The sequence below is a fragment of the Periplaneta americana genome, chromosome 3, assembly GCF_040183065.1.
Source record: "Periplaneta americana isolate PAMFEO1 chromosome 3, P.americana_PAMFEO1_priV1, whole genome shotgun sequence".
In the NCBI taxonomy this organism is placed as follows: Eukaryota; Metazoa; Arthropoda; class Insecta; order Blattodea; family Blattidae; genus Periplaneta; species Periplaneta americana.
Window position 1 is genome coordinate 115,361,295 of NC_091119.1, and position 24,708 is coordinate 115,386,002.

General features: G+C 38.9%; 1 protein-coding gene across 5 annotated transcripts in view; it reads right to left on the reverse strand.

Moving 5' to 3' along the window:
* Window positions 1-14,534, reverse strand: part of Pdzd8 (PDZ domain containing 8) — a 110,717-nt gene extending 96,183 nt beyond the window's left edge. For all 5 annotated transcript variants that reach the window (XR_011331373.1, XM_069821313.1, XM_069821314.1 and 2 more), the window contains exons 1-5: window positions 14,155-14,534; window positions 6,934-7,152; window positions 4,332-4,529; window positions 2,745-2,937; window positions 423-580 (exon numbers count right to left, since the gene is read on the reverse strand). Coding sequence is in view for 4 of the 5 variants with exons in the window: in XM_069821313.1 (XP_069677414.1) it covers window positions 423-580; window positions 2,745-2,937; window positions 4,332-4,529; window positions 6,934-7,095 (711 nt within the window). In the remaining variant the exon portion in view is untranslated. The remainder of the gene's footprint in view (window positions 1-422; window positions 581-2,744; window positions 2,938-4,331; window positions 4,530-6,933; window positions 7,153-14,154) is intronic.
* Between the last annotated feature and the right edge of the window lie 10,174 nt (window positions 14,535-24,708).

Sequence of the window (24,708 nt, forward strand, 5' to 3'; positions counted from 1 at the left end):
GGTATGTTTAACCAAAGGCCCTGGAATAATTTTTCCCTCGAAATTATTCAAATCAACTTTACAGGGAGTTATACCTGAAAGCTTGATATGCGTTGTTAGTTGTGTTTTGCAACCTGAAAAAGGTACTGGTAAACAAAGAAATAAAATGTACATCACACACACACGCACCTCCCTGATTCCTTATCAAAAAATTGGATTTTGCATGTTTTTTTGCATATATTCTTATTTTATTACCCATATTTCAGATTTTGTTTGTGCATATAAGTCCTATATTATATAACTGTTAGTTGATGTATGTAATTCCTATCATAATGGAGTGATTTCACAAGTTTCACAACCTTGACATGATGTTCCATTGCAATGCTACAATTATAGAATCGATATTATATAAATCAAATCTGTATTACGTACAAGTTTCTTACCTGACTGATTATAATGGATGTAATTTGTGGAAGAGGACGACCTTGAAACTGAGACTCCACTTGTAGCTCTAGCACTGGATCACCAAAGAAGCTGAAAGACCAGTGGGTGTAGGGATGTCGTGTGAACTGTAACCTGGCCTGGCCTGACAAGTGATTCACTGCAACACATTTAGTCATTCCAAAAACTTCACATTAGTTCTAAATAAAAATACAGAAAACCACGAAATCGTTTAAATATTTGCAAAGCTTGCTTATACAGTTTTACTAACCTACATAAGGTTGAATATAAACAATAATTTTGTGGGAGTGAAAAAAATCGCACCAATACAAACCAAGGATCACAAAGAATTAATTTAAAAATTCCATGGTACTCCTCTCAGAAACTCTAGCTTTTTACTAAATTATTTCCCGTTAGTCTCTTTTGCTTTAATTATCCCTATTTGTATATAACTTGAAAAAAAAAAATTATGTAACACGTTTTGCAATTTGAAAGCAACAATATCTCATCACTGCTGAAAGTTCAGTAACGATCTTCTTTTAATTTTTTAAGGTATACAGTGTCTCTAGTTCGGTAGTTACTTTAAGTAAGTGTACTACAGTGCAAATTATTTTTATGAATTACATTAACAAACACATCCCCAGGTGAAATATTGTCTTATCCCAGAAGTCGGCAAATGCTTACCGGCTGATGGTATGATGTATTACAACCTTCAGGGGCAAAGAAATAAGTTGGCCTGCTTCTACCCTCCCTCTTTCACTCAGCACGCATTCAAATGTAAACAAGCAGTGGTGTACAGCAGATATGACATGGCTCTTTCAAAACCATCGGAAACAAGAAACCGGAAAGGAACCTTCCAATTCCAAGATGATTGGGAGAAACAATATTTTTGCTGTGCTATGGGTGAAAATGTGAAATGCCTGTTATGTTCAAAAATCTTGATTGGTATTTACAAGTCAAACATTAAATGACATTACGAAAGTTGTCACAAAGACCACAAGCAAGTCACAGGTAAGACATCCATATTTTAAAAGAATAATGTAAAATACAACTTTGTCTGTAAATTTAACAATTTAGGTTTTAGATTTTCAATGAAGCTGTATATTCTAGTAAAGAAGTGGATTACAAAGTACACTCATTTTATAAACCCTAAAACTTTAAAAGTCGTAATAAATAATCATAAATAGATAAGACATATTATGTGTTTTATTTTCAGGACTTGCTCATGCAAATCAACTGCAGCAACATAAAACTGCAATTATTATTTTTTTTTAATGTACCGAAGTACATATGATATTTCCATGCAGATATTCTGCGTCATCATACGATGGAAGAGTAATGGAACGGAGAAAAATTCTCTCCGGCGTCGAATACCTAGAAAAAATAGTAAATAATTCAATGACAAGGGTAAAAATCTCTTTCATTACATTAAACTTATCATAACAAAAACGTGGTATTGTACCACGAACAGATTTGAACCCAGGTTTTCAGCTCTACGTGCTGATGCTTTATCCACTAAGCCACACCGGATGCAACCCCGGCATTGGTGTGGCTTAGTGGATAAAGCATCAGCACGTAGAGCTGAAAACCCAGGTTCAAATCCTGGCGCCGGAGAGAATTTTTCTCCGTTCCATTACTCTTCCAGCATATAAAACTGCAAGTTTAGTGAACACATCTGCTGCGGAAACAATAAAACAAAGATAATTACAAGCCAACTATATAGTTGTATTACAAATAGCGAAATTATTCAAACATTATAGTGATGGGCAGTTTGTTAAAACTTGGCTTACTAAGGTCACCTTATCAGTTTGTATTTATATATTACACATAAATAAAATAAAAATTGTGTTAGAGAATTTCGTTTGTGTCACACCGCCACTGCAGAGTAAGCAACCCATCCTCCGAATCCGTGCATCATGTGTATGGCAGGTTGCGTCTAATGACGTCACCATTCCTGCAATTATGATGGTCAATTTGCCGACTTCTGTCTTATCTCATGTAATACCGCATTAAAACATTTTTCCACTGTTCCAAAAATGTTTCTGTTGAGGGCAGTATTTCCTTCTCCCTCTTCAAGTTCCCTTGTTAAAAGATGGTTTATGACCATACCCCATTTAAGTCAATCCTATTTGCTGATAACACCAGGATGATTTTCGGTATCAGAACCTAGAAACCTTAAAATACAAAAAAATAATAATAATATCTATATATATATTTACTAGATTGGCTTCAACAGAATAAACTCATTTCAGAGAACTTAACACTTTTGAGTTACAGACGAAATAAATTTAGCCCAAATAATGTTTAGAATTCGAGAAACGAACCTTTCACGGAGAGATATGCTGCCTTTCCCAGCACCATATTGGCATCAATTGACAGCTGAAATCCTCCAGAGTACTCCAGATCCAAGCACAATTCCAAGGTCTCGATGTGCTGGTACTGGGGATGTAGGACAGCATCCTTAATGGACACACTCTTGATGGTGGGAAACTGCGTGCCCAGACATAAGTCCCTTATCTACAATCAGCACAACACAATAAGAGTAAGACCACTGCGTGGTTAATACCTTCAATCAACAGTTACAATTTCAATGACCATGTTGCCATTTCAGCATTTTTGTCGTTGGTTGCGAGATAATTTGCTGCGATTCTGCTTTCATCATGTTGGAATAAGAAATGAGACTGCAATGGTCAACCAGCTGATAGACTGATAGGTACAATACATGAATGCTCAGGTGTTGGAGTCAAGTGTAGAAATTTCTTGCGGTTCTTACAGTGTGAAATGTTTCACTAGAGGGCTATCATGCAACAAATGACAATGTCAACATGGTTGGTTATTCTTTTATCCAAATTCAGTGATAACTGAAGTTTCCTTCATTTCTCACAAAGAAATCTGATCAGTGGGGAGCTTTGGAGGTAGCAACACAGTGATACACAAATTGAAAACTTGAATATGTAAGTTTTTTTTTTCATCTTCAAAGAGTAGATCGTATTATATTCGAAGTAATACTAATAGGGTCAATACGGTAATTTCTGTTCAAGGTATCATGACCACCAGACTTCATTATCTGCTGTTTGACAGTAGCACCAGCGAATAGGGATTACAAAGAATGGAGACTGAGCGAATTTTCCTGTGTTTTGTTTCTCTGTGTGCCGGCGTTTAGTTCCACTTTCAAGCGCCAGAGGTTAGTGTAAATGAGCACATGCTAAGATAATAATTGAGAATAGAGTTGAGACACAGGATCCAAACATCGCCTACCTTATTGCATAATCCAGTAACGCTTTGCTTCAAATAAATTCACGTTAACAGCTTTTCCTTATTTCTCAGTGACAAACTAGTTGTAATAATAAATGTTTTTATTTTATATACAATAAATTATATTATAAAATAATACATTATAAAATTATGTATCAAATTCGTTTAATATTTGTACACAATATACTATAGGTATATGGTTTTACTTCTCATAGGAGTTTTTCTATTTTCAGCGCTATCAAATCATTACATATTTTAATTGTTGATGGGGGTCAATGTCTCAACTCTCATTATGAAGCAACTCTAGGGTCTAGACGTTACAGTTAATGACGGATTTATTATTTCATCGGTCCAATTTATTTTATGTATGTATTAATTGTATGTGTTATATTTCCGCTGTGTCGACTGCTAGCTGGTGTGATGTCAGTGCCAACTCCTGGGAGAAAGCAGAATCTCACGCTCAAACTGGTTTGAAGGTCATTGAAATCAGTCCTGCTACATCAAAGGTACCGACGCGAAATGTCCATATTGTATAATATCTATACGCTGGTAGCACTTACAAATCTCACCTGCACAAGCACTTAAACATTAAACAACGAGATAATGCAATCAGTTTAAGTAGTGAAGAAGCAACAACAAGAGCAATTGTTACTTACTGACACGCAATCAAACAGTTTCCCTGTCGTCGTTCTTGTAAGCAGCTCCTCAAACTCTAGACTCAATTTGTGTCGAAACCATCGCCGCACCTTTTGAGCATTTCTAAGTTCTTTAAATAGAAACTGAAACAGAAGATTGAGAGCAAGGCAGCTCTCTCTCTTTGGAATGTCGTTGCTCTGCAAAGCATCAATCAGACTCTGGAAAATAAAAACAAAATTTATTAAAATGATAGTATTTGTTGTTAACAGATGCAAAACCTGTAAGAAATTTTTGGTTACTTCTTGCATAGCCAGGAACATTTCCAATTAACCTTACCGAAATATAAATAGAGAAGAGGTTTATACCAATAATGACAAATAGTAATGCTTCTCATATTTTTAACTTTGCTCTAGAGTATGCCATTTGGAAAGTCCAGGATAACAGAGAGGGTTTGGAATTGGACAGGTTGTCCATGCGGATGACGTGAATATGCTAAGAGAAAATCCACAAACGATTATGAAAACACGGAAATTTTACTTGAAGCAAGTAAAGAGAGAGGTTTGGAAGTAAATCCCGAAAAGACAAAGTATATGATTATGTCTCGTGACCAGAATATTGTACGAAATGGAAATGTAAAAATTGGAAATGTATCCTTTGAAGAGGTGGAAAAATTCAAAGCAACAGTAACAAATATAAATGATACTCGGGAGGAAATTAAACACAGAATAAATTTGGGAAATCCCTTATATTATTTGGTTGAGAAGCTTTTATCATCCAGTCTACTGTCAAAAAATCTGAAAGTTAGAATTTATAAAACAGTTATATTACCGGTTGTTCTTTATGGTTGTGAAACTTGGACTCTCACTTTGAAAGGGGAACAGAGGTTAAGGGTGTTTGAGAATAATATGCTTAGGGAAATATTTGGGGCTAAGAGGGATGAAGTTATGGAGAATGGATAAAGCTACACAACGCAGAACTGCACACACTGTATTCTTCACCTGACATAATTAGGAACATTAAATCCAGACGTTTGATATGGGCAGAGCATGTAGCACGTATGGGCGAATCCAGAAATGCATATAGTGTGTTAGTTAGGAGGCCAAGGGAAAAAGACCTTTCAGGAGGCCGAGACGTAGATGGGAGGATAACATTAAAATGAATTTGAGGGAGTTGAGATACGATGCTAGGGACTGGATTAATCTTGCTCAGGAAAGAGACTGATGGTGGGCTTATGTGAGGGCACCAATGAACCTTCGAGTTCTCTAAAAGCTATTTGTAAGTACTAATTGTATGACTGATTTTTATTCTTATCAGTTTTTAAATAAAATGGACAGTTTTCTTGCAAATTAAATAAAAATATTAACAAGTATTATTATTTCCTGCCATTAGAAAGTATGGCAACATTACTGCAGTAACTATGGGATGATGACTACTGCTATTCAGCCCTGAGTTCGAGAATGTATTAATAGATGAGCAGGCAATGCGCTGTTGCCAAACTATGCAGATTTTCAGCCTAATTTTCTAATTAACCATGCACTTAATTACAAAACACGTAATAGATTTTTTATTTAGGTCTATTTTAATGTATTCTATTGTCCCTTCAATCTGCACAGTTATACCACAGTCCAGTATATACAGTCACGAAGCTTGAGTTTATGAGGGTACTAGGAACAATAGACTGTGCAGGTAGTATTTCGCATTGTCTGTGATGAGGCGATAGTAGTGATCCTAGCGGTTAGCAACTATCTATGGATGCATATTTACTACGTATTCAGCTTCGTGAATGTATATACTAGACTATGGTTATACCAATTTCATCCTGTATACAAGCACGCACGCACGCACGCACGCGCGCGCGCACACACACACACACACACACACACACACACACACACACACACGAGGGAATGTAACTTGATGGATATTAAATACGTATAAAATTACGATTAGTTGAAGCAATGGTATTCTAACATGATCATAGCCGAAGCTCTACTGTATAATGTATATTAGAGAATTTTGCACAAATCAAGCAAATTTTTAACAAGTTTTTTACACCTAGTGTAAGCATACCGATTTTGATTTTCACTAAATCAACAGAACCTTATAACCTTATTGAAAACTAATTTATAAATTAATTCACTACAGGTCACTTGAAACTCAGTTTCTCATCAAGTGAATAGGTCTTAATTGCCTGTAACAACTTGAAATGTATAATAAATGAGGGTTCGTTACTTGCAGAGACTGCACTTTTAAACTGTATACGGATATTTAAATACTGCTCACTCACTTGTCAGAAAAAAAAATTTTGGCATGCATGCAGTATATTACATTACAAGGTAAATCACAACTACAAGACAGCACAGAAAAAAAAATGAACATGTTTCAAGCAGTTGCAAGTTATTTCCAATATTACGACAATGATATAAGTAAGAATGCGTACCAGTACTTCAACATATTTTTCTTCATGGTATTTCTCAAATTTGGAGACAAACATGAATGTCCATATAAAATATTTTTTATAGGCCTATATAAGCCTCACTTGAGTAATATTACATAAGCACACTAAGCCAAAATTCATTCAGTCATGCTTCCCCAAATACAAGACATCAAATGTAGGCCTACCTGAGGAAGACGGAAGTGTCCAGATACAGGTGCCCCTGGTGGGCCAACATATGGGAGGCACTTGATGTAGTGGTTGAAAACATACCATTGTACTGCAAGGGTTGCCACAACACCTGTCCCTATAGACACTACCACCACAACCAATAGCATCAGTGGATCCATGATGTCAAATCAATTAGTACTGCAGCCTGCTTAACAGTGCAATAGATATGATGGAATCTGCAACACAACATACATGCATGGAGAAGCAAACTTCTTTGCCTCAGTGCGCAAATATATTAATATCTAATGGCAATAATTAATAAAATAAAAATATGTTAATATTACTGTGGTGATATCATCTTAGTGATATGTTTTTGATATCCCAATGCTAAAATTAAGAGGCCTCCCTTTATTTTATTCTTTCATTAGACAAAGTACAGAGAAAGTATCTAAATCCATGATTTCGGCATCTGACAAAAAAACAGTTTTTATCTATCTCTGTTCATTCATCAGAGACACACTTTTCTTTTGAACTATTGAAAAATTTTACTTGTATTCAATATTCTACTGAACTTTATTTATTGAAATTCTATATATACAGCATTGAAAGATGGGAGATTTCTCAGAACTCTACAAGACCCTCATTGCGCACTCTGCACAACTCATAACGGTGGTGCAATTCAACCTATGCCCGTTGCAACATTAGAGGGGTGATTTATTGGAAAACTGAGGGGGTGCACCATCTTGCTGGAATACAATGTTCATATTGTTGTCTTCTGTTGTGGCAACAGAAACAACTGCAATATATTCAAACAAGAGCCGCAGAGTTTGTCTTTTCTGCAAAGGAGAATGGTCCATACACTTTATTGTGGCTCACTTCACACCATACATTAACTTTGGATTTGGCTTTTCAAGCTCGTAGGAGACATGTGGATTTTCCCTTGTCCAAATAATGCAATTGTATGTATTTACACTCCCACTAACATGAAAAGTCGCTTCATCTGTAAATAGCCATTTGTGCCCGCTGTTGATTTGTGGTAGCCATTTAAATCATCTACGATTTTCATTCCATATTATGCATTGTTCATTTTCATTTTTGCCATGTATGGACACTCCCATCTTTTAAGCATAATATCACCAGCAGAAAATTTCTCTTACTATCATAATTACTTTATAATAATAAATTAATATTATCCATACTCAAATGGAACAGCCTGTATATTATTGATAAAAATGTTTTAAAACCTTTTCTGTGCCAATTTAAGTGAATAATATCAACATGAAAAAGTCCTAATAACACTACAAGCCAGAAAAATGACACTGACCAGAAAAAAGGGGGAAGGAAAAATTCCGGCATGATAGAGCTCAAGCATATAGAGCAGTGATGTCACGAAATTAGCACAGCAACTTATGATTTTGAACTTATTCGCTTCACTGCGTGCTCTTCTATAAAAGACAGCATATAACTGGACGACTACTCAGTGCTCAGGCAGGGGTGTAGAAAGTGTTATAATAAGGCACTGCAGCTGTAGGGTAAATCACAATCACACAAATGAGACAATTTATGTGAAAATTGCCTGAGATACATCATATACAATAATAATTAATCATCAGCAGTAAATAAATCGTAATCAATTTATATAACAACTTTTATAAAAGTCAAAGGAATTAAACAAGATGCATATAGAGTGTTAGTTGGGGAGCCACGCCGGAGGGAAAAAGACCTTTGGGGAGGCCGAGACGTAGATGGGAGGATAATATTAAAATGGATTTGAGGGAGATGGAATATGATGATAGAGAGTGGATTAATCTTGCACAGGATAGGGACAGATGGCGGGCTTATGTGAGGACGGCAATGAACCTTCGGGTTCCTTAAAAGCCATTTGTAAGTAAGTATTATTATTATTATTATTATTATTATTGGGTTATTTTACGATGCTTTATCACTATTATGGTTATCTAGCATCTGAGTGAGATGAAGGTGATAATGCCAGCAAAATGAGTCCAGGGTCCAGCATCAAACATTATTTGTAAATTGAAATATTTGTGATACGTAATTAAAGCATTGGGTCGAATAACGGTCTATGTTACAATTTTTTCAAAATCGAATTTTTAATGGAATAATGCTCTGTATAGTCTTACACAGCTGTCACAAAAATTGTTTTTCAAAATCTGTATCAGAGGCGCTTCTACACAAGTTACAAGCATGAATTTCTTCGTTGGAACAATGGTCTATGTCACTAGTCACTTCTAGCATTTACATCGTATTGGAGTTATTGCATGGGAATTTGTTCTCTTTACGAATATTGGGTGCTTGAACTCTGTGTATCAGATTTTGGTTTATCTATTACTTAAAATGGACAACTGCAAGACAGTGACGATTTCTACGGTAGATATTTTTTATTGGGTTATTTTACGATGCTGTATCAACATCTAGGTTATTTAGCATCTGAATGAAATGAAGGTGATAATGCCGGTGAAATGAGTCTGGGGTCCAGCACCGAAAGTTACCCAGCATTTGCTCGTATTGGGTTGGGGGGAAAACCCCGGAAAAAACCTCAACCAGGTAACTTGCCCCGACTGGGATTCCAACCCGGGCCACACCTGGTTTCGTGGTCAGACGCACTGACCATTACTCCACAGGTGTGACGGTATATATTGACCAACTAAAAAAAAAAAAAAAAAAAAGGATCCTGACAAATTAATATCAATAAGTGGAAAGATGTGTCACGAAAGTCGTTGAGAGATAGTAGTCTGAGTTCCTGTCTGTTATTTTTGCACTATTTTATTAGTTGTATTTTAATTTACACTTTACCTAGTATTAGAGTATTAGTTGGTCTATGGTGTTTTCCCACTATAGTTTATCTTAGAATTTTATCGGTATTTCGTTTGAGGAACAGATTTGTGGCAATTCTTGTAAGAAGATGTGCTCACAACTTGCTTTTGATGTCAGAAAGGAGCTGTTTAAAATGTATTACTCTCTTACAGTCAGCATTTAAAAACTGTGATTGTTATTGTCTACATAATTAATCAGATTTATACTTAACAGATAAGCCAGTTGTTGGGATGAATACTGCATATTCGGAACAGGAGTTCAAATTCCATCCCCTAACAATTTCTCGACTGTAATATTTAATTTTCTTTATTCGTTTGTTATTGTTACAACTTTCATTAATTTAATGGTGTCCCTACATCTCAACACCACAGTTATTTTCTAATAATAGTGTTATTATTTGATCAATATTGTCTGTTTATTCATAATATGACAATGAGTGTAACTTTAATAAATTACATGGTGTTAATTCATATTAATATATAGCATTTAATAATAAATGTCATAATCATTTTGTTCATAATTTAACTTTTTATTGATCTTGTATAGGCCTATATATTCCATAATATTCTGATTGTACAAAACTGTTTGTCTGTATTCCCCAGTCGCATTTCTATGGAGTTAAAAATGTTATAAACTGATGTGTAATATGACTTTCAATAACATACAATCGTATACTTCGTGTAGTGTACAAAACATATTGATGGAATAATGGTCTATGTTGCCCATCCGATAGTAAATTTATAAGCGGAATTATGATGTAACATTTTTGTTCCTCCTGCACAGTTAGACTGTTATTTGGCCCAACGCTTCAATTAGAGTTTTATGACTATTTATTTATAAACTAATAGTATTTCAGCTAAATAATATAGTACATTCTTCTAAGAGGAAACAGCATGTACTTCATTCATACTAGTACTGTCTCACAAGGAATTCAAAGAAAGAAACAAATACTCGTACATCAATACATGTACAAACAAAATGAAAAAAAAAAAAAAAGAGGTAATCACTTTTAAAGCTTTTATTTCACTGTCTACAATTAATTGCAATGTGTATAATGTCAAAACACATTTTCTTAAATTATAAAAGTTCATTTTTCTCACTTGAAGTGATCTGCTGCAGACGTTTGATGTTTATTTTTAGATACTTTCTGTATATCAGGTAATATCAGGTTAGAAGTTACTGGTACAATCCTTAAAACTGAACGTAAATGGTTGTCAATGGACTCCTTAGCCTAGATCTGTTGAGTTTTATGAAAGAAAAAACTGTTCACACTATAAGTGTTGCCAAACATATTGTAGGTAACATTTCTGAAACAAATTGAAGTAATCGAGGATATGTATTGTGATACCTTCAATGTTCTTTACTGTTTAGCATGAGGTTGAGTGAGGCATTGTATTTGTACTCCGTCTAGCGTGAGACTGCAGATAGAAGAGGGATATCAGGGAAGATAAGGGTTGAACACGTGCTATTGCTAGAACGAAATTGAAGCATAGCATAGAAAGGTATGACATCGCTAATATAGAGACATAGCAAAACTAAGAACCACAAATGGAAATCAGGCAAAACTTAAGATCTAAGAATGCACAAGAAAAAATGATGCCAAAAAGTAGAGTGAATCAAATATTAAAAGACAGTAGAGTGCCAGAAACTGTAAGAAGAAAACTAGTATTTGGAGAAGTTATATCAAAGGAATTAACGGATAAATTTCAAAGTCTGAAGAAATCACAAACATAAAAACAACTGTTCATAAAAAGTGTGACTGATAGGATAATAAAACACTATGGGATGCTCAAACAATAGTTTCTCGCAAGATCTATGTATAAATTCAATTTTAAACGATCTGGAGATCAAAACTATTTCAATTTCATACAAGTTAAAAATTCTATATCACTTCAATTTCATATACGCACTTCTGAATTCCAAGTAAGCTACATTTTGAGAGAGGGAGAACATGCATTAAAATGAAGTTTATGTTTATCTTTGAACAGCAACAGCCTTGGTGGTAGTTGACATCCTCTCATTTAATGATGCTTTCGTGATAAATATTTATCAACCTGCTTTCATATCCCAAAAATGCCTAAATGTCCAGCCTTACAGTACCATGTATACCTGTGTCTTCAAAAGTTTCATTTCTTATTTGTCTAACACAATCAAAGGTAGGCCTATGCAAAAATGTAGCCCTGTTTATATGATATAAGTGGGGATGTGGAGGGTGGTAGCCCCCCGCCAACAAAAACAAAATTATATTTCAAATTAGGTTGAGATATGCCTAATATATTACTTTCTGAGGTAGAACATAGAACTGAAGTTGGATCAAATCTCGGCTAAGCCAAAGATAAATGTAAATTGTAAGTACATAAAATATATACGGTAACAATTACTGATACCCTTAAGAAGAACTAACGCAGGAAAGCTCAGGTGATTTTATTCAATTTGTAATCATATTTCTGATCCAGGAAAAATACTCGTCTTTTATGATTATGCTACTATTGCTCAATGAAATAACTTATAGTGCTTTAAGTAAAAGGTAAAAAAGGTAAAGGTATCCCCGTCACATGCCACGAAGGCACTTGGGCATGGAGATAGAGCCCCATGCTTTCCATGACCTCGGCACTAGAATGAGGTGGTGTGGTCGGCACCACGCTCCGACTGCCTTTTACCCCCGGGAAAGACCCGGTACTCAATTTTATAGGAGGCTGAGTGAACCTCAGGGCTGTTCTCAAAGTTTGGCAACGAGAAAAATCCCGTCACCACTCGGAATCGAACCCCGGACCTTCCAGTCCATAGCCAGCTGCTCTACCAACTGAGCTACCCAGCTGCCCATAGTGCTTTAAGTATTAAAAAAAAACACTTAGTCCCTGTTGTTCAAATGCCTAGACGTTTGGCAACGAAGCCATTAGTCCTCTTGCATTCCAGTATTTTTGAGGTATAGAATCTTTTTCTTTTTCTAGGGTTTTTAAAATCGGCCATTGGGCGCGCTTCCAAAGAGGGGCAGCGGCATTTCCCCTAAGGTTAGAGGCCAGTTTAGGTGTGTGTGTATTAATCGAAAATTAGGAGCTAGAAAATATTGAGATAGAACGCATGTTTACATGACATTTTTTTCGATTAATACACAAACACCTAAACTGGACTCTAACCTTAAGGGAAATGCCGCTGCCCCTGTTCGGAAGCGCGCCCCGGCCATTTTCACTTTCAAGATTACATGACCTTCCCGTGCACTAGTTTCGCCTACCCTTATCCCATTGGTATGAAAAAATATAATATTATTCGTATTTCTACTATATATTATTATGACATAAGTTATGACGTGCCGTCTGACACAAAACAACCCATTTAGCCTGTATGTAATATCCACAGCAGCTGGTATTTAGTACATCATTTCTATGAAATTAGGTACCTAAGCCTACCTAATTTTTAGTGGTAAAAGAAGTACACTTTGAGACCACTTAAATTTAACCCAAGACACCTTAGATTGCCTTATTATGACAAAAGTTATGATGTGCTGTCCGACACAAAACAACCCATTTATATGTAATATCCACAGCAGCTGGTATTTAGTACATCATTTCTATGAAATTAGGTACCTAGGCCCACTAAAATTTAGAAGTAAACTTTGAGACCACTTAAATTTAACCTAACTTAAGACACCTCTTATTCTTTATGTTTAGGACTGATACAGCTATTAAATTGCTACTATAATGCTGTGTGGAAACATAATACTAAATAGTAAAAATCTTTGATATATATATATATATATATATATATATATATATATATATATATATATCTGTGTGTGTGTGTGTGTGTGTGTGTGTGTGTGTGTAGCTATAAACATAACCTATAGGCTAATCACAATTTAGCCCTACTCACAAAGCATACAAAACATACTAATAATAAAGACAGGAATTACAGGTGTAGTTCATTGGACCGGTCAATCTAAATTAAATACCACACTGAAGTACAATTGTTTGTATGCAACTGAAGTCTGACTAGTGTAATACGTAGCTAGTCGACGATGTATGCAATGGAGAGTGAAAGAAACTGGTCACCCTACCCCATTTTTTCCTGGCCTAGGTGCCTCATAAGTGGTGCCTTGTTGGTATCACTTGTGAGGTTCAGACCGTCTTCGGACTAAACAACAACAACGGAAGTACAATGAATGTAAACATTCCTCTGCAGAAAAAGTCTTGGTTCTGTTTCATGACATTAAATTAATCGGACATTAGTAACCTAAGAAAATAGAGACTGACCCTTAACCGAAGTTCAAGATAATTAAATAAGTTTTTTTTAAGTGTGTAGGCCTAAATTTACTTTATTCGCTTATTAAAATAAACATGGTACCTATTTATTAAAGTCACTACGAACGAACATGGTCCATAAATGTAACAAATGTAATTACTTACCTGGTGTTTTAATCGTTTCTTCATCGTTCTTATTGTAAAAATTCTCATGATATTCATAAAAACAGTGTATTTCCTTTATCATTTGTACGTATTACCGTAGTACTTTTGCCCTTGATCTTTTTGACCTGTCATTACGCACACGATACATCGTATTTCTTTTGATAAGAATTTTATTATCTGTTCCTCGATTTGACAGAATATTTTGTTTATATGTTCCACAAACAAAATGAACAGTAATTACATCTATTTAAACACGTATACAATCTACTCTCATGATTCAAAACTCAATTGACATTTATAACCAAACATCCCTCATCTGCCACTTCCGCCATCTTTTGGCAGTGATGTCCACGAGCCTTCATTAATATCCCCATATTGGATTTTCACGTTCCTTATTTCTTGGGAGGGGGGAAAATAATAAAAAGTATTTCCTATTATATTCTGTCACAAAATATTACTGATAAATTACAACTTATGGACAAAGACTTTTAAGGTTTTTTATGCATATAAAAAGAGAAGGCTGAGCCGGTATTTTTTACACCTATCGAAAAGTAATTTTTGCGCTGGTATAATCCAATAAACTGTTGCCAAGGCGAACTGTCATGGCGGACGCGCGCAAGGCTACTACGTAAATCAAATTAAGCATGTATGCATGGGAGCCAACACTACACTCCTTAGCGATAGCGATGAGAGAAAAGCTGCCATCATGTATTTGAAAAGGTAATAAGTTGTAACTGTATTAAATCGTGGACGTAGTTTACAGACAGAACACCAGAGTCGCAATGACACTATGCTTACAGCTCAAGATACCCGTACGGCAAAGAACTGTACAACAAACAAATTATTACCCGGGTTCGAACCCCGAATAAATGCAATCCCAAAAAATATGTATGAGTATGACAGATATGCAAATTGTTGCAAAACCAGATCATATAATCCCCAATGACAGGAAAGGAAATACACTGAGAGCACATACAGTGGACTGAGAGGACAGAGAATGGACTGAAAGAACACTGCGTGGACTGAGAGGACATAAAGTGGACTAAGAATTCAGACAGGGGAATATGAGTACAGAGAGAGTACTGGTTTGACTGTGAGTGAACTGAGAGGAAGCAGATAGGACTGAGAGGACAGAGAGTGGACTGAGTGCACATAGAGTGGACTGAGAGGACAGAGAGAGGAGTCCAAGCTCAGAGAGGGGACTCAGTGGGCAGAAAATGGACTCAGAGGACAGAGAGTGGACTGAGAGGAACCACATTGGACTAAGATGAGAGAGAGAGAGTGGACGGAGAAGAAAGAGTGGCCTGACAGGACATTGAGTGGACTGAGAGGACATAGAGTAGAGTGACAACTCAGAGAGTGAACTGGTGGGACTCTGAGCGGACAGAGAAGAACCAGATATGACTGAGAGGAGAGAGAGAGTGGGCCCAGAGCACATAGAGTGGAATAAGAGCACATAGAGTGGACTGAGAGGACATACAGTGGACTGAGAGCATACAGAGTGGATTTAGAGCACATTGAGTGGACTCAGAGGACATAGAGTGGACTAAGAGGACATAGAGAGGACTGAGAGGACATAGAGTGGACTGAGAGGACAGGGAGAAAAACTAAGAGGACATTGAGTGGACTCAGAAGACAGGGGGTGGACTGAGAAGACAGGGAGTGGACTGTGAAGACAGGGAGTGGACTGGGAGGACATAGAGTGGACTGAAGGGACATAGAGTGGACTGAGAAGACAGGGAGTGGACTAAGAGGACATAGAGTGGACTGAGAAGTCAGGGAGTGGACTGAGAGAACATAGATTGGACTGAGAAAGCAGGGAACTAAGAGGACATAGAGTGGACTGAGAACACAGGGAGAGGACTGAGAGGACATAGAGTGGACTGAGAGGACATAGAGTGGACTGAGAACACAGGGAGTGTGTTCTGAGAGGACATACTGTGGACTGAGAAGACGGAGTGCACTCAGACGACATAGAGTGGACTGAGAAGACTGGGAGTGGACTGAGAGGACATAGAGTGGACTCAGAAGACAGGGAGTGGACTGAGAGGACATGGAGTGGATTGAGAGGACATAGAGTGGACTGAGAAGACAGGGAGAGGACTGAGAGGACATAGAGTGGACTGAGAAACAGGGAGTAAACTGAGAGGACATAGAGTGGACTGAGAAGAAATAGAGTGGACTGAGAAGCCATTGAGTGGACTGAGAAGACAGAATGTGGACTGAGAGGACACAGAGTGGACTAAGAGGACATAGAGTGGACTGAGAGGACATAGAGTGGACTAAGAGGACATAGAGTGGACTGAGAGGACAGAGAGTGGACTAAGAGGACATAGATTGGACCGAGAAGACATGGAGTGGACTGAGAGGACATAGATTGGACTGAGAAGACATAGAGTGGACTGAGAAGACTTAGATTGGACTGAGAAGACATAGAGTGGACTGAGAAGGCATATAGTGGACTGAGAAGACAGGGAGTGGACTGAGAGGACATAGAGTGGACTGAGAAGACAGGGAGTGGACAGAGAGGACAAAGAGTGGACTGAGAGGACATAGAGTGGACTGATAATACATGGAGTGGACTGAGAGGACAGCGAGTGGACTAAAGGACATAGAGTGGATTGAGAAGACAGGGAGTGGACTGAGAGGACATAGAGTGGAATGAGAAGACAGGGAGTGGACTGAGACGACATAGAGTCGACTGAGAAGACAGGGAGTGGACTGTGAGGACATAGAGTGGACTGAGTAGACAGGGAGTGGACTGAGAGGACATAGAGTGGACTGAGAAGACAGCGTGGACTGAGAGGACACAGAGTCAAGTGAGAAGACAGGGAGTTGACTCAGAGGACATAGAGCGGACTGAGAAGACAGGGCGTGGACTGAGAGGACATAGAGTGGGCTGAGAAGACAGGGATTGGACTGAGAGGACATAGAGTGGACTGAGAGGAGATAGAGTGGACTGAGAACACAGGGAGAGGATTGAGAGGACATAGAGTGGACAGAGAGGACATAGAGTCGACCGAGAACACAGGGAGTGTACTGAGAGGACATACTGTGGACTGAGAAGACAGGAAGTGGACTCAGACGACATAGAGTGGACTGAGAAGACTGGGAGTGGACTGAGAGGACATAGAGTGGACTAAAAGGACATAGAGTGGATTGAGAAGACAGGGAGTGGACTGAGAGTACATAGAGTGGAATGAGAAGACATGGAGTGGACTGAGAGGACATAGAGTGGACTGAGAAGACATAGAGTGGACTGAGAACACAGGGAGTGGACTAAGAGGGCATAGACTGGACTGCGAAGACAGCGAGTGGACTGAGAGGACATAGAGTGGACTGAGAGTGAACAGAGAAGACATAGAGTGGACTGAGAGTGAACATAGAAGACATAGAGTGGACTGAAAAGACTGGGAGTGGACTCAGAGGACATAGAGTGGACTGAGAAGTCAGGGCGTGGACGGAGAGGACACAGAGTGGACGGAGAGGACATAGAGTGGACTGAGAGGTCAGGGAGTAGACTGAGAGTACATTGAGTGGACTGAGAAGACAGGGAGTGGACTGAGAGGACTTAGAGTGGACTGAGAAGACGGGGAGTGGACTGAGAGGACATGGAGTGTACTGAGAAGACAGGGAGTGGACTCAGACGACATAGAGTGGACTGAGAGTACATAGAGTGGACTAAAAGGACATAGAGTGGATTGAGAAAACAGGGAGTGGACTGAGAGTACATAGAGTGGACTGAAAATTCAGGGCGTGGACTGAGAGGACGTAGAGTGTACTGACAGGTCAGGGAGTAGACTGAGAGGACATTGAGTGGACTGAGAAGACAGGGAGTGGACTGAGAGGACTTAGAGTGGACTGAGAAGACGGGGAGTGGACTGAGAGGACATGGAGTGGACTGAGAGGACATAGAGTGGACTGAGAAGACATGGACTGGACTGAGAAAACATAGTGTGGACTGAGAGGACATAGTGTGGACTGAGAACACAGGGAGTGTACTGAGAGGACATACTGTGGACTGAGAAGACAGGGAGTGGACTCAGACGACATAGAGTGGACTGAGAAGACTGGGAGTGGACTGAGAGGACATAGAGTGGACTAAAAGGACATAGAGTGCATAGAGAAGACAGGGAGTGGACTGAGAGTACATAGAGTGGACTGAGAAGACGGGGAGTGGACTGAGAGGACATGGAGTGTACTGAGAGGACATAGAGTGGACTGAGAAGACAGGGAGTGGACTCAGACGACATAGAGTGGACTGAGAAGACTTGGAGTGGACTGAGAGGACGTAGAGTGGACTAAAAGGACATAGAGTGGATTGAGAAGACAGGGAGTGGACTGAGAGTACATAGAGTGGAATGAGAAGACATGGAGTGGACTGAGAGGACATAGAGTGGACTGAGAAGACATAGAGTGGACTGAGAACACAGGGAGTGGACTAAGAGGGCATAGACTGGACTGAGAAGACAGCGAGTGGACTGAGAGTGAACAGAGAAGACATACAGTGGACTGAGAAGACTGGGAGTGGACTCAGAGGACATAGAGTGGACTGAGAAGTCCGGGCGTGGACTGAGAGGACACAGAGTGGACTGAGAGGACATAGAGTGGACTGAGAGGTCAGGGAGTAGACTGAGAGGACATTGAGTGGACTGAGAAGACAGGGAGTGGACTGAGAGGACTTAGAGTGGACTGAGAAGACGGGGAGTGGACTGAGAGGACATGGAGTGGACTGAGAGGACATAGAGTGGAATGAGAAGACACGTATTGGACTGAGAGGACATAGAGTGGACTGAGAAGACATGGAGTGGACTGAGAACACAGGGAGTGGACTAAGAGGGCATAGATTGGACTGCGAAGACAGCGACTGGACTGAGAGGACATAGAGTGGACTGAGAGTGAACAGAGAAGAAATAGAGTGGACTGAGAAGACTGGGAGTGGACTCATAGGACATAGATTGGACTGAGAGGACATAGAGTGGACTGAGAAGACAGGGAGTGGACTCAGACGACATAGAGTGGACTGAGAAGACTTGGAGTGGACTGAGAGGACGCAGAGTGGACTAAAAGGACATAGAGTGGATTGAGAAGACAGGGAGTGGACTGAGAGTACATAGAGTGGAATGAGAAGACATGGAGTGGACTGAGAGGACATAGAGTGGACTGAGAAGACATAGAGTGGACTGAGAACACAGGGAGTGGACTAAGAGGGCATAGACTGGACTGAGAAGACAGCGAGTGGACTGAGAGGACATAGAGTGGACTGAGAGTGAACAGAGAAGACATAGAGTGGACTGAGAAGACTGGGAGTGGACTCAGAGGATATAGAGTGGACTGAGAATTCCGGGCGTGGACTGAGAGGACACAGAGTGGACTGAGAGGACATAGAGTGGACTGAGAGGTCAGGGAGTATACTGAGAGGACATTGAGTGGACTGAGAAGACAGGGAGTGGACTGAGAGGACTTAGAGTGGACTGAGAAGACGGGGAGTGGACTGAGAGGACATGGAGTGGACTGAGAGGACGTAGAGTGGAATGAGAAGACATGGATTGGACTGAGAGGACATAGAGTGGACAGAGAAGACATGGAGTGGACTGAGAACACAGGGAGTGGACTAAGAGGGCATAGACTGGACTGCGAAGACATCGAGTGGACTGAGAGGGCATAGAGTGGACTGAGAGTGAACAGAGAAGAAATAGAGTGGACTGAGAAGACTGGGAGTGGACTCATAGGACATAGATTGGACTGAGAGGACATAGAGTGGACTGAGAACACAGGGAGTGGACTAAGAGGGCATAGACTGGACTGCGAAGACAGCGAGTGGACTGAGAGGACAGAGTGGAATGAGAGTGAACAGAGAAGACATATAGTGGACTGAGAAGACTGGGAGTGGACTGAGAGGACATAGAGTGGACTGAGAAGTCAGGGCGTGGACTGAGAGGACACAGAGTGGACTGAGAGGACATAGACTGGACTGAGAGGTCAGGGAGCAGACTGAGAGGACATTGAGTGGACTGTGGAGACAGGGAGTGGACTGAGAGGACTTAGAGTGGACTGAGAAGATACTTAGTAGTGATACTGGTGAAACAATTATGTGTGTGTTATGTATGTGTGCATTAAAAAAGATAACAAAACAATTCGTTAGAAAATTAATGTAATACACAGTAAATTCCGCCTCACATATGTCATATGACTTTTGCCAGGATTTGTGTCGAATGATAAGTTTGCAATAATCTATTCAAAATGTTGAACAATACTCACTTTGAAGGGTTTATAGAAAAATTTACAGAATATGCTATTGCAATAGTTATAACAACGTACAACCTATATTCAGTGATTATTCCGAGGGTAAATTTACATTTCCCTCCGGCCTATACCTGCACGTGCCTCTAGTATGCCTACTGTGCTTATGTAGACAACAACCCTCTGACGAGACAAATTAGTTGTGTTGTAGTTACATTCACATCCGAATGACTTTTTTTCCACTGTCTAGTGATAATCATGCACATTTTGACACATAATTGTTACAGTGCCGAAAAATATTACCATGCCTACTAAAAAGTAATGACTTGCCAACTTGCAGTGACGAAATTCTTAAGAGCTTTTGAGACTTATCCTACCGGTTCCCACATTTATTTAAGTTATTATACCTAGTAACAATAGGCCAGTAAGTTCGTAACATCGATGTATCGTACCACTTGATTACACTCCAATCCTTCCAAAAAAATAAGTACACTGTTGGCACTCCTTCCAGTATGGAGAGTTCATTGCGAGGGGCTTGTGGCACATGCGTCTTAAAGACGGTAGCTACGACCTTGATTCGCAATGTAGAGGGGGATTCTGGGGAGGAGATATCGATTCGCTACATTTCCATACAAAACATCACTAGCCTCTCATTCACAATTTGATATGTCACTTTATATTTGGGGCTCTGTATATGCACTGTGTTGTTGAGTGTTAGTTTCGTTGAGAGTCCATGCCTGTGAGTGTTACATATTTTCTGTATTATGAATCTTAATGAGAGAACATTAAGGTAGATTTAAAAGCTAAACAGTTTTCAAGTTGGATGTATGAAACATAAGTGTGCTTAGAAAGTTAGTGATGGACTCCACATTTACACTTTAAGATCAGTGCTGTAGTTGGGCCGGTATGGGCCAATACGCCATACCGTCTAAAATAAAAACTTGCTGTTACCATACCAGCAAAAAATATAGACTTGAAAACATTCATTATGTTCAACTAGTCTTTCATACACTTTGAAATGAAGGATGTTAGATATCTGAAAAAAATTTAGTTCTGATTTCTGGCATAACAGTAACAGCTGGTATCTCATATCCTTTGCTTACACACTTGTATATTCGTTGTCTTATTGAAAACTATGGTCTGGCACCTCATGAATAGTAGTTATCTGTTAATTTCAAGCCTGTCGTGATATTTCTAATTAATAGGTCTACTAATTTGACGACACGACACCTCACAACTGAAGTCTCCCATTATATTAATAATAAGTTAAGAGACTCTGAATTAATTAAGGTCTAAATACGCAAGTTTTCCTGAAATTACAATGTCTGATGATTTTGTTCAGAATATGGCAGTAGTTGTGATGGCCTTATTATGAGACATATAACAATTTCGTAAGCTTAATAGCATACTGTACTGTTAAGGTCTTTGATTCTATGGTACATTCGCCTGGATCTTATGTTGAAGAGGCATTTTCTGCTTCATAATAGGAAGTTTTCAAAGATAGTGAGCTACATTGCAGGACAAATATAGCTAATATAAAACCTAGTCATTTTTACAGAACCCTGGCAGAAAATTTCAATCAGAGGCTTTTCAATCCCACAGTAACATCCTACTTATGTTGACAGTCTGAGATTAGTATTATAGAATGGAAGACACGTAAAATAGAGAATGTTGAAAGATTTCATTTGTAAATACAAACATTTACATGTAGGCCTACCTATAACCTGTACTAATATGTTCATCTTAAACTTGTATGAGCATTTCCATTTTGAAGAAAAGCGAAAGTACATTCTGGCCTTTAGGGATTATACTGACTTCAATATGAAACCTCCAGACCTTCGTAATTTGTAACATAGACCTATAATGCATTCTATTCTAATTTCAACTTCAGAATACAAAGGCGCTTTAGTGTAATGAACGATATTTCGACTAAGAATAGGAATACTCTTCTAGTAAAATAAATCCTAGGCTTTTGTTCTCAATCCTGTGTTGGGCCATCATTGTCAACATTTAACCCCATGCCTTATGTGCTATTGTGGCTGCGATCTGGATGGCGATCTCCAACCTAGGAGATTTGAACAGTACCCCTAAAATTATTTTCCAACTACAGCACTGATTAAAACAGCGGATGGAGGAAGACTAAATGTAAATATTCTATTGCCTTGGTGTTAGAAATATCTTTGGTTAACTGGGAGTTCTTGGTCATATAGTTCAAATTGTTTTACCCGTATTCTATTGGATTTTTTTTTTTTTTGAGGGGATTATGTAACTATATTTGTCTTCAAAATGCCGTGAATCATCTAATGTATAAGATGATAGAAGGATAACAGATTTATATCACCCTATTTAGTTTTGACACATTTGCTTCGCCACTGTTACCTTGTCCCTTAATGTTAATACATATGAAAGTATTTTCTGTGCAGTTTTGTGCATTATTCACTTTTTCTTTGCAAACACATTTTTCCTACGTTAGGGAATTATATCGAAATACCATCCTTTACAGTTCATGCTATTTCCTTATTTTTAATGTTTATATTGGTGTTGTAAAATAATTGCATCTGCAACGCGTTTTTAATGTTTTACCGTAATTGCATTCATCATTACCTAAACATTGTCTTGCAATAAGGTATCGGTACTGGTATAACATTATTTATTAGTTTCTTCGTATATTGTGTACTCAAATCTGTTGTTTATTATTGATTATACAAGTATTGGTTAGGATTGTTCAATATGTGTACAATAAATATTGGTATTGGTACTAGTTTCATGATTAATGTCTCCCTTTCCCTGTGGATCACTTTCCCTCATACTAGGCCTATCCTTACCATCTCTGCCAACTGTTGTTATTAGATCACATTATTCCACTCAAGAAAATAATGCCCTTCCAGGTGCGATACTAAGGATATTTTAGTATATGGGCAGATATCATGTATAAGCCTAATAAACTTCCAATTTTTTTGGCTCTCCATACATACACTTATATCTTATAAGTTCACTATTCTCGAACTTAGGGATTAATGCCCTCTCAGCCTTAAATCAACTGCCTATTACCATTTCGCACCGGGACTTCTTTACAATTTCTGCATTTTTTAGAATACTAACTCCTTAATAGCCATACTAATGTCACATGATTACACTAGACATGAATTAGGAAAGTTATTCTTTACTTCAAAGTACGGCCTGTTACCATTCCAGTAACGGCATTTATATTTACAAATTCTACAATTTTTTTTTTTTGCATTTTCTTCATACCTGTACCGGCTCAACCTGTCATTCATAAGTTTACATGGATCGAATTATGGAAATAATGTCTTGAGAGTATTCTAACTAAGGCCTGCCAATACGTGGTCATGGGACATTATGTTTAGAAACATTGCCCTCAATGAGTCAGTCCACTTTCTGTCCTCTCAGTCCACTCTATGTCCTCTCAGTCCACTCTATGTGCTCTCACTCCATTCTCTGTCATCTCAGTCCACTCAATGTCCTCTCAGTCTACTCCCTGACCTCTCAGTCCACTCTATGTCCTCTCAGTCCACTCTGTGTCCTCTCAGTCCACGCCCTGACTTCTCAGTCCACTCTATGTCCTCTGAGTCCACTCCCAGTCTTCTCAGTCCACTCTATGTCTTCTATGTTCACTCTCAGTCCACTCTATGTCTTCTCTGTTCACTCTCAGTCCACTCTATGTCCTCTCAGTCCACTCGCTGTCTTCGCAGTCCAGTCTATGCCCTCTTAGTCCACTCCCTGTGTTCTCAGTCCACTCCATGTCTTCTCAGTCCCCTCTATGTCCTCTCAGTCCAATCCATGTCTTCTCATTCCACTCTATGTCCTCTCAGTCCACTCCCTGTCTTCTCAATCCACTCTATGTCCTTTTAGTCCACTCTACGTCCTCTCAGTCCACTCCAAGTCTTCTCAGTCCACTCTATGTCGTCTGAGTCCACTCCCTGTCTTCTCAGTCCACTCTATGTCCTCTCAGTACACTCCATGTCCTCTCAGTCCACTCCATGTCTTCTCATTCCACTCTATGTCCTCTCAGTCCACTCCATGTCCTCTCAGTCCATTCCCCGTCTTCTCAGTCCACTCTAAGTCCTCTCAGTCCCCTGCCTGACTTCTCAGTCCACTCAATGTCCTCTCAGTCTACTCCCTGACCTCTCAGTCCACTCTATGTCCTCTCAGTCCACTCTGTGTCCTCTCAGTCCACGCCCGGAATTCTCGGTCCACTCTATGTCCTATGAGTCCACTCCCAGTCTTCTCAGTCCACTCTGTGTCTTCTCTGTTCACTCTCAGTCCACTCTATGTCCTCTCAGTCCACTC